At 27.0% G+C, this 21,058-nt stretch overlaps 2 protein-coding genes across 2 annotated transcripts; both read right to left on the reverse strand.

The window, feature by feature from the left end:
* Window positions 1-10,247: 10,247 nt before the first annotated feature.
* Window positions 10,248-11,216, reverse strand: LOC133784788 (F-box protein SKIP23-like). Its single transcript, XM_062224062.1, has 2 exons — window positions 11,162-11,216; window positions 10,248-11,026 (listed from the first exon to the last, which is right to left on the reverse strand). The coding sequence occupies exons 1-2, from the start codon at window positions 11,214-11,216 to the stop codon at window positions 10,248-10,250; spliced, it is 834 nt and encodes a 277-aa protein (XP_062080046.1).
* A 7,331-nt stretch (window positions 11,217-18,547) lies between these two features.
* On the reverse strand, window positions 18,548-19,906 carry LOC133784789 (F-box protein SKIP23-like). Its single transcript, XM_062224063.1, has 2 exons — window positions 19,852-19,906; window positions 18,548-19,716 (listed from the first exon to the last, which is right to left on the reverse strand). The coding sequence occupies exons 1-2, from the start codon at window positions 19,904-19,906 to the stop codon at window positions 18,548-18,550; spliced, it is 1,224 nt and encodes a 407-aa protein (XP_062080047.1).
* Between the last annotated feature and the right edge of the window lie 1,152 nt (window positions 19,907-21,058).

Raw genomic sequence — 21,058 nt, forward strand, 5'->3', positions numbered from 1 at the left:
AATATACTATATCAAATTTTAGACGAAGTTAGTACACCCATGTGTAGTAGAATTAATTTTTTTTTTTTAAAATAACTCTTTATAATCTCTTAAAATTATAAAACAACACAATAATAAAAAAATTAGAAAAATAATCTTAATTTTAAATTATTTGATATAAACTATACCCAGGATCAGCTTTGGACACAAACGGATCAGATCTGTATCTAAGGCTTCCAATTAAAGAGGCCCAATATTTTTTTTTAAAGAAGAATGTCATTATTTTCTATTAAAAAAACTATTTTTGTAATTCCATATTATATATAACTTTTTATATAAAAAAAATACTATATTTTGTATTCCCCATCTCAGGCCGGACCTAATTATACGTTTTGGAAATTTTAAGAAAAAAAATTTATATGAGTTTTCAAGTATGATAGTTTTATTTTTTGTTTAAAGAAAAAATATATATCATTTATAGTCATTATCTATTAGCCAAAAATTCTGGCATGTTTTGTTTATTTTTCAATTTTTGCCAAAGAATATAATATCCCGATTGCAATTTTTCTCTTTTTGAAAAGGTAATGTACTTATTAGTTTCTATAAAATTATTTATTTTATAATTAGAAATTCAGGGAATAATACTTCTACACCAAACTATATAACGGCAACACATATTATAAAAAAAACACATTTTTCTCAGTTCAGCAACTATTGTTTACTTTTGTTTTAATCTAAGCTATTTGGGTAGAAAAAGAATAGTTATTTTTTTTTTCAAAGGGAAAATAATATATATATATATTATGATCATTAATATATGGAGACAAATCATCCTCATTTTCTAATCTTAATAATCTATTTGTACAAGTTCAAAGAACTAAAATTAGAATGATTTCAATAAATGAGAACTTGTGTTGAACTAATAATAATTGTGTTGACACTTTTTCTCACAAAAATGAAGTCTCAAATTCGAATTTCTCTCTTTAATGTCAAAAAATGAATATAATCATTAGGTTATATAATTTTTATTACGCAATTGCAATTTTGATATATATGTTAAAAAACAAAAATGATTTTTTCTTGAACTATGATACTTGTTGAGTTTTGCTCTCTAATTTTTTTTTAAAGAAAAAAACTCCCCCGAACTATAACAATTATTGCAAATGTTCCCCTTCAATTGTATTTCGTTCATTAAACTGTTTGTTGATTTAACACTGATGTAACGCTAATCAGACACAATTCAACTAGGCAAGAAATACATGCATAGATAGTAGTCTAATGCCAAATTCCATAAATATATATATATATTGATATTCTTAGATTTAATATTTGTATGTTTAATGTCAATAAATTCAGTTTCGGCTAACTTAAGTTAGTTAAATAGACCATCATACTGTAACTATGCATGTAGTCAGATGTCAGACTAGTAAACCGCTTAAAAATGAACATGCTATAGCTAAAGGAGTACATTTGCTATGATTGTTATAGTTTAGGGGGAATTTTGTAAAAAAAAATCAGGAGACAAAACTCTACCTGGTTCATAGTTTGGGAGGAAAAATTCCTATTTATTCTACGTTAAATTAGTTTATTAAGTTTATGCATTCATTTTATACACATGAAACTTTATTTATTTTTTAAAATATTTATAATATACTTCAAAATAAAATAATTAATTAGATTGTGTGTGATGGAAATATCCACTTCTAGGCCTATATTAATAATAAACATATGATTTGCTTATTTTGAGTAGCAGAAACACAAGTTTATTCATTTGCACAATTCCCAATTATATGACATACTTTTTATATATAATTCTTTTTTTTTTTAAAAATAGATTGGCTAAAAGGAACCACAACTATTGCATGTGTATAATTTAAATGGCAATTTAATATTGTGGAGTACACTTTCCACCTACATTAGTAGTATGATGCTCAATATCCAAATATTTCATAGTAATACTCTTATGAAATAATAAAATGTATTATATGAATTTCAATAGTCACTAACATTACTTTTATTACCAATAGAATAACATGACTAAAATTGGACTATAGATGTGTAGCATGATAAATTGGTTATTGGTTAAGATGCACAAAAGAAAATAATACCTCAATTTAAGGACTTAATGGTGTGTATATGCTAGGTTGCTAAACTTTCAAGGTGCCCAACACCACATGAGGTGTGTTTAACACCCAAACGTGACTTCCACTTAGCGGTAGTCGTAGTATAGATAAACGGTCGATTCCACAAGGAGGTAAAGAAACAAAGAACAAATAAAATGGTTATAAGGTAAGTAATGTGAAAGTAGTAAAAGGAATTATATTTTTGTGGTTTTGAATAATTGAAATGAAAGGAAAATAAATGATAAAAGGGGTTTGGTGAGGCATTGGGGTTCCACAATATATTTTGGTCACCTATTTACTTTGATAATTTGCAAATGTATTTGAGTAATAAAACATTTTAGTTGAAGTACATGCATATGATATTGTTATGAGAAACCTAGAATCGACATAATACCATTGGCAATATGCAGTAAAAGACTACTCACAAAATAACAAACTAATATCTAATGCTAATACTATTGTTATGTGTTAGGCTAATTTTAGCCTATCTTTTTAAGTGTCTTTATCAGTGTCTTTTTAATGGTTCTTGTGTTTTTGGAGCGGAATTATGCTTGTTTTTGCTTGATTTCAGGTTAAGCTTATGTTTTGGGCATTTGGAGTGGATTGTGTAGAAATCAAGCATTTGGAGTGGATTGTGCTGAAATTTCAATTAGGGCCGCGGCGCAGAAATTGGCGCCGCGGCGCTCTTACGTATTAGAGCCGCGGCGAGCCCCTTTCTAGAAACTCGAGATTTTGCCTTTGCCTAGTAGGGCCGCGGCGCAGGAATTGGCGCCGCGGCGCTATCGTCCGTACACTTCAGAATTTTAAGGGCAATTTCGTCATTATTGGTAGAATATAGAATGAGGTCTTCATTCTGAAAAGGGGGATCGCGATTTTGGACAGTGGAGATAGACAAAAAGAGGGAAAAGACAAGAGAAGACGAATTTTGGAGCAAGCGTGGGCGATCTCCGACAACTCCCCATCTAGTTTCATCCTCTTTTTCTTTGATTTTCCTATGCTATTGTTTAGTTTGATTATGGATTTGAATATTGAGATTATGAACTAAACTCTTATTAGGGATTTGATGGATATTGACTGAGATCACCCCATGGTTAATGTTATTTGATTATTTCTTCTTGCTTGTTTATGAAATTTGTTCATCTTTATGCTTAATGTATGTTTGAGATTGATCACCTTAAGCATGATTCATGATCCTAATGTGAAATCTGAAAAGTGAATATTAGGAATGCTCTAAATGAATGAACATAGGTTTTGATGCGAAACGAAAGTATTCGCATAGCTTATGTGGCTTATAGATTATTACTTAAAGCGAATTGATTGTTGTGCTATCTCAGAAATGTAATAGTTGACAATGCAATTTAGAACCTAAATGATCTGAAAAGAGTTTAGGTAATTTTATAATCTGTCATTTCATTGAAAGAAGAAGAATAGTCAACTAGCGTTAACAATTGGGTTATCGGAGCAATTGAAATCATATCCCTATTTTCACATCCATTGTTAAACCCTTAATTTCTTATTTGTTGATTTTGCTTATTTTGTTTTCTGCATTATTATTTTGTAGAGTCCAAGAACTTTACTTAGCTAATTGTTTAGTAGTATTATAGTATGTTTAGTGTTATCATTGTTACTTTGGATTTTTGGTTCAGACCGGGAGTTATTTGGACACTCATAGTAGTACTTATAGATTTTCTAAGTTTAACCTATAGTTTAAGAATATTAAGTATAACCTAAGGTTTGATTAATGTGTCTGATATTAAGGATTATATTATTATATTATAAGGTTTAGACATCAACCAATAGGATTTTAAGCACATGTTTTGAATGGTAATTAAGGATTAAGTATTTTTGAGGATTAAATTAAATAAGGGTAAAAGTTTGAATGTATAGGGTCAGTCAGCAGCTTTGAGCACGTTGAGGGCTTAGTCAAGGCTGTTTACTCCATTCAAACTCAGCTAAAAATGTGTAAATTCGTGTTTAAATATTTAGCGTATGCCGATATATCGCAGCTATAGGGGGCGATATATCGCAGCACGTAGATACGGAAAACACGAATCGATGCACGGTCGCCTCGGGAACAAAGGTCCAGGCGATATATCGCCTATAGGGGGCGATATATCGCCTCCACCAGCATGAATTCAAATACATTTGAATTCTTTTCCCTTCAGCCATTCAAACTCCTTCAACAGTCCAGCATCTTCTGAACGAGTCTTCAGCCTCTGCTGAACGATTATTCAAATGATTTTCACCTAAAAAGCCATTATTTTTATTCAAGTAAAATCAAGATATTTTCATTCCCAAACTCTATAAATAGGACCTAGTACCCAGCCATTATTCACCATTTGCTCTAAGTTCAGAGGCTGCTAGTGTTAAGTGAGTGTGAGAGTGTAAACACTTGGTTTGGGGAAAAACTATAAGCTTAAACATCATAAGCTTATCAAACACTTTGGGAAGTAAGTGAGTGCTATAGTATTTCGGTGGATGTTAGATTGATCTTGCAATCTTTGAGGTAAACCCAAAACTCTAGTTCTTTTCTGTATTTTTATGTTATTTCCTTTCTCAAAACCTTCTACTCAGTCCCCTAACCTTATTCTTATTTTGGTTAGGGAATCCAAGCTTTTAAGCATATAAGTTGGTAAGTATGTTTTCTATGGTTTAGTCTTTCCATCTCTTTCATTTCATCTCCTTTCTTTAAACTTACTCTTTTTTTATGGTTTTAGGAGTGTTCCAACAATCCCAACTCAGTCCATAATCTCGGTAACTTTGGTAAGGAAATAGGCTAGAATCAACATGTTATGTGATTATGTTATCTATATGTTTTATGTTATTAAAAGTGTTATGATATGTATATGTGTATGTTTGTAGGCTTGGGCATATGACCCATATGACTAACAAGACCCCAAATGGGTTATGGGCATATAACCTACTTAGCTAGTAGGACCCCACTAATCCCATGGGCATATGCTTGTTTAGTCTATGGGACCCCAAGTAATAATGGCCATTATAATAAGTGTATGTTATATGTATTATGTTAAGTCTTTATGTTTTCTTATGAAATTATGTATGTGACTTTGTGTTAGATTTTCCTTACTGGGCATTAGGCTCACTCCTTTCTGTTTATGTGCAGGAAAATAAGTTTAGAGGCGGAAAGATTCGTGACGCTTGGAGAATGTGTATCGATGATGAATGGAGTCAAGGGGCCGAGCGTTATTCGATTCGATGATATAGTCTCCTTTTATGTTTTTATGGTTTTTATGTGTATTTTCCGCATTATTATGTAATGTCTTTTATTTTAAATCTTGTTTTGTTTTAAAGACAATGGGATCCCAAAATCCTTCTTAGTATTCTGTTTATTTGTAAATAACTCTTATTTTTAAGTTACTCAATAAATTATGGTATTTTCGTAAAAATGTAAGTTTTATGTATAGTTTCGATAATGGTCCAATTAGTCTAGATTAGTGGGTCATTACATATTTAAACACCAAATTTTATTGTTGCCAAATAGAAATATAGATCCAATTTTGTTAGTACTTAGCTACAATTCCCTTGGGTTCGACCTCACCTGTGTGAGTACTACTTGTATGATACGTGCACTTGCGTGTATTAAAATATAAGCAACATTATGAGAAATCTAGAAGCGCCACTATACCATATTGGCGATAATGCAGTAAAAGACTACCCACAAAATAATAAATTTAATATAAATTATTTTAGCAAAATTACATAGAAAAAGCTTGACTGAATCTATATAAAATTAATAATAAATATTAATTGCATAAATAATGATAGAAATAATAAGAATCAAATATTTGAACATTAAAACACTTTTATAAAATCAAAATAAAAAAATTACAAAATATAAAGCTTCACCCCTATCCTCACCAAAAGAAAACTCTAGCCTAAGTTAAAAGTCATTCTCACATTTTCCAATGAAAATGTGAGAAGACTAGGCTTAGAGATAAAATGGAAAAGATGAAATAGAGAGAAAAGATTGGTAGGGAGAGAAGTGTGTAGAAAATGTGTGTTTTTCAAATGAAAACTACATCCTATTTATGGGTGTAGAATACAAATAAACTATGGTGGAAATGACAAGTTGAAAACTACTATTGGTTGAGAGGGAAGCACATGGATTGCTAATTTTTGTTGAAAATAAGACACTTCTATTGGTTGAAAATGAAGCACATGGATTGTCAACAATTGTTGGAATGAGTTGTAATTGACATCTCTTTTGGTGGAGAAGAAATTGCATGGATTGGTGACATGACATCTTCATGAATTGGATTGAGCTTTTTCAATTTGGGCTTGACTTCTTAAAAATGTCAACTTTCTTCATTTTCTTCCACTTTTACTTCTTTTTCTTTTTGTTTTATTTTATTCAACTAAAATTGTATCATTTTCCTACAAAATAAAAACCAATTAAATCCAAATTAAATATTTTCATTTATAAAATATATTACATTAATTCATTGAAAATATTAATTAAAACTTAATTTATTTTGACAATTAAAATCAATAAATGTACATTTTTTACCCTTAATCAAAGTGACATCCCATGATTGGTTAGAGATACTCCATAATACTTATTAAATTCAAATAAATGAGACTTAATATTAGATTACACCAATAGTAGTATGCCGCCTCCTTGTGATGTTGGACACCAATGATACTTCTTAGCAATTCTCATATCCTCCACCTCAGATGGTTGTGCATACATTACAATGTTATAGGCAAGTCAACACTCAATAAGCTACCACTAAATCATTATTATTTCTCCATCATTCAACCAAATTCATAAATCAATACTTTGTATGAATATGAAGAAGTACATGAGCAAATAATAAGTTATATTATTATTATTTGCTGGGGAATAATAAGTTAGAGATTACCACTACACATTTTATTTTTTATCATATGTATGTTGTCATGATGGACTTTATTGCATTTTGCTAAGAGATCTCTTCGCCTAATTGGCTTCTTGGGCTTTATTGCATTTTGATAAGAAAGATCTTTAGACCTAATGGCTTGCCAAGACATTAGAAGTAAGTGAGGTCACGGCGACATGGACCTCTTGTCCATTTATATATATATATATATATACGAGTGAATGGCTCGTGCCTAAGGCACGAGCAACCCGTTAACATTGTTAGTCTTTCTCTAGCGTTTTGCTTCTTGCCAAAAAATAACCTCGTATACTTAATACAATATAATGTATATTATGCATATACAATTATGAATAACATAATATAAATCAGTTTATATTATATATATACTATTTAACATAAAAAACAAATTAAGAAAAAAAAAAAAAAGAATGACTTACGCATCTCCCTAGACAGAGTAACAACGTATTTGGAAAACAAAATAGTAAATAAAAAAACAACTTTTACAAATAATATATATAAGTGGCAAAACAATAATGTGAAACGTGTAATAGTGAACTAATAAGAAAAAAAGGAATGTAATAAATTAAAGAATCACAATTTTAGATATAATTACATTTGTGTGTATATCTAACGGACTGGGAAAATGATGATCAGCAACTAAAAATGAGTGTCTCTCTACCAAAAAAAAAAAAAGGATGACTCAAAAAATTATTCATGCATATATATAGTATAGATATATATATATAGTATAGATATATATTAGTCAATGGGTGATGATATTATTCTTTTTCTAGTATTTTATTCCTTACGAGAAGATTAAAAGTAATGTAGAAAGGAATAAATAAAAAAATATATTTTTGTTTTGAATTTTTGTGCGTGAGGAAAGTAAATAATAATATAAACAAACAGTTTATAATTAATAATTTGGTTATGGGCTTGGAAATAAACTAACACACTTATTACATCGATTTAATATGGAAATAATATATTTCAAATTAATTTAGATATATTAAGCATAATTAGTGAAAATAAATTTTTTAAAAATATATATTTTATTTGATAATTTTACAAAGTTAATAATACACATACAATAATATACATATCCAACAAAAATTGATATAATAATGTAAAAACAATTAAATTAAAAGAAAAAGAAAACTCTTTTTTTTTTTTACTGAAATGTATTTTTGAATCTTAGATAAATAGATGTTTATATATAATAGAAGTATAATATTATGATTCTAATAAAATAGAAAAAATATTAGTGATATTTGGACTAACATATATAAATATATAAAAGTTCAATTCATAAATCTTCAATAACACATCTAATCTTTTATTATTAGAAGCCTAAAAATATTTTTTTTAATGAAGAAACTATTTATTTAGGGATGAAATCCAACTATTTAAAAAAAAATGGTGATACTATATATTTTTACAATAATTAAGATACTAATATATCAAACTAACTGAAAAAAACATAAAAAACTATGATCATATCAAAGAAATGATACTTCTTAAATAAAAATGTCAAAGACTTTAATCCCAACAAATTATTATTATTATTATTATTATTATATTATGAGTAATACTTTTTTTTGGTGAATATATAAATAATAATAATAATAATATTTCTATGATCATATATCATAGAGGACCCCTTTACCATTCTGTACAAATGGGCTATTCTATTTGTACAGAAAGGTTTGACTTATTTGCTTAAATGTGGCAGAAGTAAGGAAAAAACATGAGTGATGACACTAAACACTTAAGTGAAACTTATTCACATTTGACCACATACGTATATAACAATAAGCCATCATATTAAATAAGTAATTTAATAAAAAAAATTAAATGAACTAAAACAATTGAAGAATTATAAAAAGTATTGAATTTGAAACAATAGAAAGAATAAGACAAAAAAACTTATACTCAAACATTTGACCACATACATATAACAATATAAAGAAGAAGATAAGAAAGAGATATCAGTCGGTGCAATTAATAGACATATAGAGAACAAAATGACAAAAGAAGGTGGCGCAACTTATTAATTTGAAGCTTGATATAACAGTGTTGCTATATATTTCAACATTTACAAAAAAGTGTGAGAAATCTCAATTTTTTTTTTATTTAAAAAAGTTCCATATATAATTAGAATGAAAACCCAAATAAAAAATGTTTTGTTTGAGCAAAAGCCTCAAAGAGGATTTTGTGTCCTCAAATTAATTTAAGACATCTTTTCATTTTAATGTTTACATAAATATCACAGTTTTATTTTTCACCAAAAAATATGGTTTGGTGGTTCTTCTTTTGAAAAGCCTTTTTTTGAGGTTGGTTTTGTGGGTCTGTGTTGTCATGGGTTGTGGTGTTATGTTAAGCTTAATTTGTGCCAATTTATGGCTTGAGGTTTTATTCAATATTATGTAGTGGTCTTTAAATGTACCAAGTCAAGTAATATCTATGAAGTTTCTAATAATATAATAATAATAATAATAATCTTATTGCTATAATTGGTTATCGTGTTCTTAGTTTGATTGTTACTTGTATATTCCCTTTAATGAATTCATAGTAATTAAGCTCTGGTTAAAGGTTTCTATACCATACAAAAGTTCATTTAAAAATGAAATTTGAAGTTTATTGTCTGTGGCCATAGACTCGTCTTCTTCGAAAATTTCATTATATACTTACTTAGGAAATCATATAGATTGTCTTCTTTGTTTTAATACTGTGATAAGTAATTCAAACAATAATATAATTTAACTATTAAATAAACCAATAATAAAACAATTTCAACCAAAGATATATAATAATAATAAAAAAAATCTTTGTTTATACAACTCATAAACATATTAAAGAAAGAAAGAAAAAAAGACTAAATAGATAAAGTAGGTAAAACCCAAATTGGTTGGCGACCAGGTGTTTTGGGAATGGTTGCTGCATTAAAATTGAAACCCCTTCGACTACAAACTCTTGTTTGAATATTGTACACACCAATATCCATTTGACCTTTATGTGCATAGTCAGTGGTATATTTGTCATGAATGAAATATATCGAGTCCTTCTCACAACCAACAAAGTTTGATGCCAACACACACACTGATGTGTTATCACCCAAAAACAAAGCACTATCGCCTATGCTTTTTATCTCAATCCATTTCTCCGAACTCCACTTGTAAATTTTAAACTTGACAGTCACACGGTCATAAAAAACACGAGTGTACCTTTGGTACCTTTTAACATGCAGAAGATCTCCTCCTAATGATTATACCAAGTATCTCTTGTAACAAGAACTTCTTCCTATTATTGGTTCATAACAGCCATAATCATCGTCTGGAATAGTAGAATCGGCAAAAAAATTGACATTGTTGTCGACATCGAAAGATGCAAGTTGGCTAGTAAGAGTTATGGCGTAAAATTTGTTCTTGTGATACACAAGATCATCAAAGGGTGACTGTAAATCAATTTGAGACCAAGTAAGTTGTTTGAGTGGCCTGATATAAGCCAACTTGTATTGTCCAAATATGACTGCAATGATTAAATCTTTAGGGTTGGCTATTGGATCGGAAGTGTGTATTGACATCTTCATAACATAGTATTGACGATATTCGGCAATCCCTTCCAATAGTCCCTTATCCATGGGAGTTGATGATATTGGAGGAAGGTGAATAACATCATTATTACCAATTCCAACAAAGGGTTTATAGAGTGTTAAAGCTAAATTGTCATCAAGGGTAAGTAACCATCCTTGTGAAGAGCCACCAAAAGAATGATCATATGGAGGAAGTAATAAATTTGAGATTAAGAACTTATCTGACAACACATCATACACACTCCATTCATCCTTATTATCATCTTCTTTGTGTTTATTAGGAACCAACAACATTGGTACATTGTGAAGACTCAGTTCCACAAGTTTTCTTTGGTTATCCTTTGCCACACTGTACCAATACTTACAAACACCACTGAATTGCAAACATTGTTTTACTGTTTCCAAATTACCAAAAACTTGGTCCAAAAGATGTTCCGGTAAACTCGACCAATCTGAAATTATTGAGAACGTAAAATTAAAAACAAAAAAAACTAACCATTAATGTTATTCATGTCATGTTTAATAATTAGAAAAAAGTTGCATTAAAACTATACAAGGTCATTATATATAAATAGATATATTATTACCTGGTGTGTGACTTTCACTTAAGCGCACATTGATGCCGGCAGGGGAGAGTTCCATTCCAGTTTGACTTATTAGACACACAGATTTGAAGGAGATTTGAGATTGAGATTGTAAGTTATATATAACAAGCTTCTTATATAAGCATGCATATATATATATATATATATTTTAAAATTCAAAATATCTTTTTTGAAAACTTCGTTGACTTATTAGGGTCAATAATAATCTTGTTTAAAATTCAAAATATCTTTGTATAAATATATTTTTATCTATTTGATTTCCATATTTTAAATTACAATTATCTTGTGCTCATTTTAAATTATAACCATATATCTTTTTATTTGAAGGTATGATGATTTTTTTACTATATTTTCGGTTGATTTTTCTATACATATATATATTTAATTATTTTTATTTTTATAGCTGATTTTCATAAAACTGTCATTTATATCTTTTTTTAATACTACGTTGCTTATTAATTTGAACTGAAATCTTATTCATTTGTACTCAAATCTATTCTGATTATAGTTATTTGATTTTAAATTGACCACGTATCTATTCTATATTTTCTATATAATAAGTGTATAAATAACAGAATTTTTTTGTTTTAACAATTTTTTATATTTTTAATGTTAATTTTAATGAAATATTCTTATATTTAAGATAACATTTTTATATTTGACGGTAGTTTGTAAACACTTAAACTTAAATAAAATAAAATAAATAATAAAAAAAATTAAAATATAATATTTTTGAGATATTTTACAATGATAATTACTTAAAAATAATAAATAATTAAATAAATTAAAATATGATATTTTTGAGATATTTTACAATGATAATTATTTAAAAGTAATAAAATTTTACATTTTATAACTTAAATAAAATTTATTTAAACTTAAACTCACTTATTAAAATAATATCATATTAAACATATAATATAATTTACTATCAATTAGCAACAAATTTTTTTTAAAAAAAAACTAGCAAGAAACTTAAATTTAAAATCCATGTATAATATTTAATATTACATTAAACATATAATATATAATCTTTTGTTGTTACCCCAAATTCAAAAACTAGAACAAACATAAACTTAAACAAAAATAAATAAATTATTTAATTAAAATATGATATATATTTGAAATTTATATGATATTAATATAAATTTAATAAAAATAATTAATAAACTCTATAAATGAAACTAAGTAAACGTGCATATTGCACGTACTTGTATCTAGTAGTAATATAAATTCAAATATTATAAAATATCTTTATTCTAAATATATTTATAATAAATAATCTTAATTTTTATTAAAAATTCTCCTCATTTATATTTAAAATAAAACATAATTTTTTTTACCACTTAATCGATCACTACAACAAATAACATTTTTTGCGTCAATATTATTTGCAGTACCCCAATCTAGCCGCCACCCCCCAAAAGTCTCTTCCTCCCTCACAATATCTCCGACCATCACTACCACCACTACCACCACCACCACCCACCCTCTTCGTCGTACTGCCGCCACCTCCCCATCGTCCCTCCCTCACCATCTCCGACCAAGCTTCAGCAGGCTTCTCTTTTGAGGTAATGTGTTTTAAAATATATTTTGAGTAATAATAGATATATTCTAAGTCAATATCAATGCATATTTCAAATTTTTTTCCGTCAAGATTAAAATTTAAGAAAAATAAATTTTCTATGCATATTGATGCTCAATATGGGTTTACGATATATACTTATTCTATATGTTTCAATATTAATTAGTTAGATTTTTTTTATATAATTTTTTTTAATGATATTTCATTATGATTTTAGCCCAAATACTAAGATAGGTAATTTGTATATCTTTCACAAACATTTTATATGTTAATGTTTTCTACGAACATAAATCATGTCGGGGGAGGTTTTATTAATGGGTGATTAAGCTGAATATAAATATGAAATTTAATAATGTCACTGTTACATCTTTGTTGGGGGAGGTTTTCTTAGTGGATCATAAAACATGTTTTTGATGTCATTTTCTTTGATTAAGAAAAAAGAGAGAAGAAGATATATTAAATAAGGATGCGTTTGATTGAAGTTTGAATATTTTCTTTGTCTTGATTTGGTTTTTTTTGGAAATTGTGGGTTTGGTTCTTTGCTTGCTTTTAGACTATGATTATCATTCAGGCTTTATTTCTTGATCTGATATAGATTTATGGACAAGTCAGATTTGATGACACATATGTATGTATATTTTTACATGTTAACTCAACACTTAATTTTTTTTGATATAATGCTTAGCTATTTATTTGGGTTTGTTTCATCTTTGACAGGAGGACCCAACACGTTGATTTTTGGTTGTTGGTGTTGTAGGCTTTGTGTTATGTGTCAAAGGGTAGTTTTTTAATGTAAGCTTTGTTTTTTCTCATGATTTTTTTTATATCTTTTTCACAATATCATTGCATTTGGTAATTAGGTTGGTTTTTTTTTTTTTTGAATTTACTCATTTGGTATTATGTGTTTTTGCAAAATAGCATTTTGGTACCATATTTTTTCAATAATTCTTACTCCATATTTTAAAATTATACATATGATGGTACCCTAAACTCAGATTCACTAAATAAAATTTTATCAATATGACCAAGTTATATCAGTTATATGTAATTAACTAATTAAATTTGAATTTGAAACTCATAAATTGATTTTGATTAAATTAGCAAAATTTTATCAATATGACCAAGTTACATCAGTTATATGTAATTAACTAATTAAATTTGAATTTGAAACTCATAAATTGATTTTGATTAAATTAGCAAAATTTTATCAATTACATTTGAGTTTAGGTTATCAAATATGCACAATTTCAAAATACAGGTTACCAAATATGTACGATTTCAAAATACATAATACTAAATGAGCATTATTGTAAACACAAGTACCAAAACGACACTTTACAAAAACACATGGTACTAAATAGTTACCTAACCTTATTTTTTAGTTTTGATGCCCAATAGATCCTTGGTTTGTAAAATGAATAGGACCAAATCCCAATGAGATTATCATTAGCTGATTGTTTATTTCATTTAAAATTCAAAGTCTTAATTTTTATTGAATAAATTTATGCTTTGAGTTTGGATTTGGATTTATTTTTGTTTCGTTTGATTGATTCATATAGTGGTAAAAAAAAAGGATTTTGCTTTTGTTGATTTCTTAAATTTGTTTATGGATAATGGATTTATTTTAGTTTTGTTAGGTTAGGGTTGTTTTTTTTTCAAGTAATGATATTTTTACTTCAGATTTATTGGTTGATTCATAAGTTTTTTTTTTCTTTTTTAATGGTTGCAGTTTAAGATTAGGTTATTCTTTGGTATATGTATATATTTCAAACCTGATAGTTAAGCTTAATCTAATTAATTCTAAATTCTATAGGTTGATCTTCTTTCTGCATCTTCTAACCTTGTTGAACAAATATTCATAGTTTATGAAAATATCATTAATGCTTATAGGTTTTTTCACAGTTTGTTATTAGTTTTAACATTTATTATCATAGTAATTGAATAACAATTGATGGTTCTAATTCTCTATGTACTATTTTATTGTTTTACTATTTACTAATTACTAAATGTATTAACTTGAACATAGCATAATAAAATAATTCATAACTGTTTGTATAAGATGTTACCTTGTATTTCTTTGAACTTTATCTTATATATTTGTATTTCCTTGAACTTTATCTTATATATTTGATTGTACTTATTTGTGACTCGCTGCCTGATTTGAGATAAATTAAATATGATTAGAAAATCAATATATCATTCAATGATGTGGTTATAAAAAAACTTGAAATCACAATATTTTTTGTGATAATAATTACTTACCTGTCAATATAATTAAAATAAGATAATACTTTGTGTTTGTGTAAACTTTATTTCATAAACTAAATTCTGGCTCACCACCTGAATAAAAAATGGTTAGTAAATCAATTTAATCAATATAGCAATCAATGAATGATGTGTGGTTATAATGAAATTGAGTTTGATGTAATTTTTTATGGCAATATGACTTACCTCAATGTTTTGATGATGGTTAGAGAGTCATTGAGAAAATTCTATGTTAATAAAAATTATTGATATTGTAACTTTGTTATATATATATATATATATAGGGATGTTATATTGTAGATATTTTAAAAAAATTTAAACTTAATTTTCTCTGAAAAAATCTTAACCGAATGAATTAAATTTAGATTGATTGTATTGAATGCCCTGCATACACTGTGATCAATATTTTTATTTTTTTTCTTCTAAAAAATAGAATTTAAAACACTTCATTTAAAAAGTTAAAATAAAAGATGTTTTAATTAAAAAAATTAAATGGCTAGATTTCCAATTGACGTAAATCTCTTCTATATAATAAGTGTGTAAATAACGGAAATTCTTGGTTTTAACGGTTTTTTATTTTTTTAATGTTAACTTTAACAGAATATTCTTATATTTAACAGTAGTTTGTAAACACTTAAACTTAAATAAAATAATTAATTAAAAAAATTAAAATATGATATTTTTGAGATATTTTACAATGATAATTATTTCAAAATAATAAATAATTAAACAAATTAAAATAAGATATTTTTCAGATATTTTACAATGATAATTATTTTAAAATAATAAATAATTAAAAAAAATTTAAATAAGATATTTTACAATGATAATTATTTAAAAATAATAAAATCATACATTTTATAACTTAAATAAAATTTATTTAAACTTCAACTCACTTATTAAAATAATATCATATTAAACATATAATATAATGTAATGTCAATTAGCAACAAATTGTTTTTTTTAAATAGCAAGAATATTAAATTTAAAATCCACGTATAATATTTAATATTATATTAAACATATATTATATAATCTCTTGTTGTCAGTCTTAAATTAAAAAATTAGAACAAACATAAACTCATACAAAAATAAATAAATTATTTAATTAAAATATGATATTTATTTAAAATTTATATGATACTAATATAAATTTAATAAAAATAATTAATAAATTTTATAAATAAAACTAAACAAATGTGCATACTTTACGTTGTTTGTATCTAGTATACTAAAAAGTTCTTAACTGATTGAATTAAATTTAAATTGGTTAATTTATTGATTTCCCCAATTATATGATGGCCAGATTTTTTATTGATAAAAAATAGCGTTCCACCCCAATTCAAATCAAGATTTTATAACGAATTCAATTTTTTAAATGTACTTTAATTTTTTTAATTTAAAAAATGAAGCACGCAATTTTTAAATCATTGATCATTGTTTTTAATATATTTGATCAAAAAACCTTAAAGTTAACTCATATTAATAATATTGAAATCTGTAAAGTTGATAGAATTAATTTTCAAATCGTTGGTCAACTTTTTTTAAATTTTTTTATAAAAAATGTTAAAGATAATGGCAAATTAATGAAATATGCTATATATTAGGGGTGAGCACGGTGTGGTTTGGGCGGTTTGAACACTTTTTAATACACCACGCCATAAGTGCGGTTTAGTAACTAGAACACACCATGCGGTGTGATTTGGTTGCACCAAACCGATCAAACCAAACCATTTTTTGCGGTGTGGTTTGGGCGGTTTTCCACGGTTTGTGCTAAAAAATGTCATAACAAAATTTAAATTTTAAAAAAAATACCAAATCCTTAGTTCATAACAAATCCTTAATAAGTTCTAAACAACATCACAAGTTATCAATTAAGTTCAGTGAAACACAAAAAAAATATACAAGTCTCCCATATTGGGTAACTATAAAAAATGGTATATATGTAAGGTTTATTTTTTTTAATATATTTGTAAGTATGCGGTGCGGTGCGGTGCAAACCAAAATTTCACACCGCCAAACCACGCATCACACCGCACCGCACGGTTTAGCTCAAATACAAACCATACCGAACCATTACACTTTTGACACCGCGATTTGCGGTGTAGTATGGTGCAGTGCGGTCGGTCACCGCGGTTTATCGGTTTAGATGCTCACTCCTAATATATATAACTTAATCTCAAATCTCCTTCAAATCTGGGTGCCTAATAAGTCAAACCGCTATGGAACACTTCCGTGTGCGCCTAAGTCAAAGTCAAACACATATCTATATATGAATAAACATGTCATTTTTCCTAATTATTAAACATGAATAATATTATATACGAGATATGTAAAGGATTATTTACAATGTTATAGGCAAGTCAACACTCAATAAGCTACCACTAAATCATTATTATTTCTCCATCATTCAACCAAATTCATAAAACAATACTTTGTATGAATATGAAGAAGTACATGAGCAAATAGTAAGTTAGAGATTTATTATTATTATTCTTATTATTATTATTAATTGCTGGGGAAAAATAAGTTAGAGATTACCACTACACATTTTATTTTTTATCATATGTATGTTGCATGATGGGCTTATTGGGCTTTATTGCATTTTGCTAAGAGATCTCTTAGCCTAATGGGCTTGCCAAGACATTAGAAGTGAGTGAGGTCATGGAGACATGGACCTCTTGGCCATTTATATATATATATATATATTTATAGTTTGAATAATGCCAACGGTGTTGCTATATATTTCAACATTTACAAAAAAAGTGTGAGAAATCTCGATTTTCTTTTTAAATTTAAAAAAGTTCCATAAATATATAATTAGGATGAAAACCCAAATAAAAAATATTTTGTTTGAGAAAAAGCCTCCAAGAGGATTTTGTGTCCTTAAATTAATTTAAGACATCTTTTCATTTTAACGTTTACATAAATATCACAGTTTTATTTTTCACCCAAAAATATGGTTTGGTGGTTCATCCTTTGAAAAGCCTTTTTTTGAGGTTGGTTTTGTGTGTCTGTGTTGTGTCAATTTTGGCTATGTTGCCATGGTTTGTGTTGTTATGTTAAGCGTAATTTGTAGCAATTTATGGCTTGAGGTTTTATTCAATATTATCTAGTGGTCTTTAAATGTACCAAGTCAAGTAATATTTAACAAAACGCTCTTGGGGAAAGCTCTAACTCTATGAAGTTTCTAAAAATAATAATCCTATTGCTATAATTGTTACTTGTATATTCCCTTTAATGAATTCATAGTAATTAAGCTTGGATAAAGGTTTCTATACCATACAAAAGTTCATTTAAAAATAAAATTTGAAGTTTATTGTCTTCTTTATTTTAATACTTTGATAAGTAATTAATTCAAACACTAATATAATTTATCTATAAAATAAACCCTAAAACAATATAAACTTATAATAGCTATGATGGTAACTATATAATAAAAAAAATTCAACCAAAAATATATAATAATAATAAAAAAAATCTTTGTATACAACTCATAAAGAAGAAAAAAAAGAAGACTATATAGATAAAGTAGGTAAAACCCTAATTGGTTGGCGACCAGGAGTTTTGACAATGGTTGCTGCATCAAAATTGAAACCCCTTCGACTACAAACTCTTGTTTGAATATTGTACACACCAAGATCCATTTGACCTTTATGTGCATAGTCAGTGGTATCTTTGTCATGAATGAAATATATGGAGTCCTTCTCACAACCAACAAAGTTTGATGCCAACACACACACTGATGTGTTATCACCCAAAAACAAAGCACTATCGCCTATGCTTTTTATCTCAATCCATTTCTCCGAACTCCACTTGTAAATTTTAAACTTAACAGTTACACGGTCATAAAAAACACGAGTGAACCTTTCGTACCTTTTAACATGCAGAAGATCTCCTCCTAATGATTCTACCAAGTATCTCTTGTAACAAGAACTTCTTCCTATTATTGGTTCATAACAGCCATAATCATCGTCTGGAATAGTAGAATCGGCAAAAAAATTGACATTGTTGTCGACATCGAAAGATGCAAGTTGGCTAGTAAGAGTTATGGCGTAAAATTTGTTCTTGTGATACACAAGATCATCAAAGGGTGACTGTAAATCAATTTGAGACCAAGTAAGTTGTTTGAGTGGCCTGATATAAGCCAACTTGTATTGTCCAAATATGACTGCAATGATTAAATCTTTAGGGTTGGCTATTGGATCAGGAGTGTGTATAGACATCTTCATAACATAATATTGACGATATTCGGCAATCCCTGCCAATAGTCCCTTATCCATGGGAGTTGATGATATTGGAGGAAGGTGAATAACATCATTATTACCAATTCCAACAAAGGGTTTATAGAGTGTTAAAGCTAAATTGTCATCAAGGGTAAGTAACCATCCTTGTGAAGAGCCACCAAAAGAATGATCATATGGAGGAAGTAATAAATTTGAGATTAAGAACTTGTCTGACAACACATCATACACACTCCATTCATCCTTATTATCATCTTCTTTGTGTTTGTTAGGAACCAACAACATTGGTACATTGTGAAGACTTAATTCCACAAGTTTCCTTTGGTTATCCTTTGCCACACTGTGCCAACACTTACAAACACCATTGAATTGCAAACATTGTTTTACTGTTTCCAAATTACCAAAAACTTGGTCCAAAAGATGTTCCGGTAAACTCGACCAATCTGAAATCATTGAGAACGTAAAATTAAAAACAAAAAAAACTAACCATTAATGTTATTCATGTCATGTTTAATAATTAAGAAAAAATTGCATTAAAACTATACAAGGTCATTATATATAAATAGATATATTATTACCTGGTGTATGACTTTCACTTAGGCGCACACTGATGACGGCAGGGGAGAGTTCCATTGCGGTTTGACTTATTAGGCAAACAAATGTGAAGGAAATTTGAGATTGTAAGTTATGTATAACAAGCTTCTTATATACGCATATATATTTTTTTTAAAATTCAAAATATCTTTTTTTAAAACTTCGTTGCCTTATTAGGGTCAATAATAATCTTGTTTAAAATTCAAAATATCTTTGTATAAATATCTTTTTATCTATTTGATTTCCTTATTTTAAATTATAATTATCTTGTGCTCATTTTAAATTATAACCATATATCTTTTTATTTGAAGGTATGATGATTTTTTTACTATATTTTCGGTTGATTTTTCTATACAAATTTATTTAATTATTTTTATTTTTATAGCTGATTTTCATAAAACTGTGATTAATATATTTTTTTAACACTACGTTGCTTATTAATTTGAACTGAAATCTATTATGATTATATTTATTTGATTTTAAATTGACCGCATATCTATTCTATATTTTTTTTATATAATAATTGTATAGATAACGGAAATTTTTTGTTTTAATGATTTTTTATATTTTTAATGTTAATTTTAATGGAATATTCTTATATTTAAGAGTAGTTTGTAAACACTTAAACTTAAATAAAATAAAATAAATAATTAACAAATTAAAATATAATATTTTTGAGATATTTTACAATGATAATTATTTAAAAATAATAAAATCTTACATTTTATAACTTAAATAAAATTTAATTAAACTTAAACTCACTTATTAGAATAATATCATACTAAATATATAATATAATTTACTGTCAATTAGCAACAATTTTTTAAAAAAAAAAACTAGCAAGAAACTTAAATTTAAAATCTCTTGTTGTCACTCTCAAATTCAAAAACTAGAACAAACATAAACTTAAACAAAAATAAATAAATTATTTAATTAAAAGAGGATATATATTTGAAATTTATATGATATTAATATAAATTTAATAAAAATAATTAATAAACTCTATAAATAAAACTAAGTAAACGTGCATATTGCGTGTACTTGTATCTAGTAGTAATATAAATTCAAATATTATAAAATATCTTTATTCTAAATATCTTTATAATAAATAATTTTAATTTTTATTAAATTTTTTCATCATTTATATTTTAAAAAAACATAATTTTTTTTACCACTTAATCTATCACTACA

The sequence above is a fragment of the Humulus lupulus genome, chromosome 6 (genome assembly GCF_963169125.1).
Source record: "Humulus lupulus chromosome 6, drHumLupu1.1, whole genome shotgun sequence".
In the NCBI taxonomy this organism is placed as follows: Eukaryota; Viridiplantae; Streptophyta; class Magnoliopsida; order Rosales; family Cannabaceae; genus Humulus; species Humulus lupulus.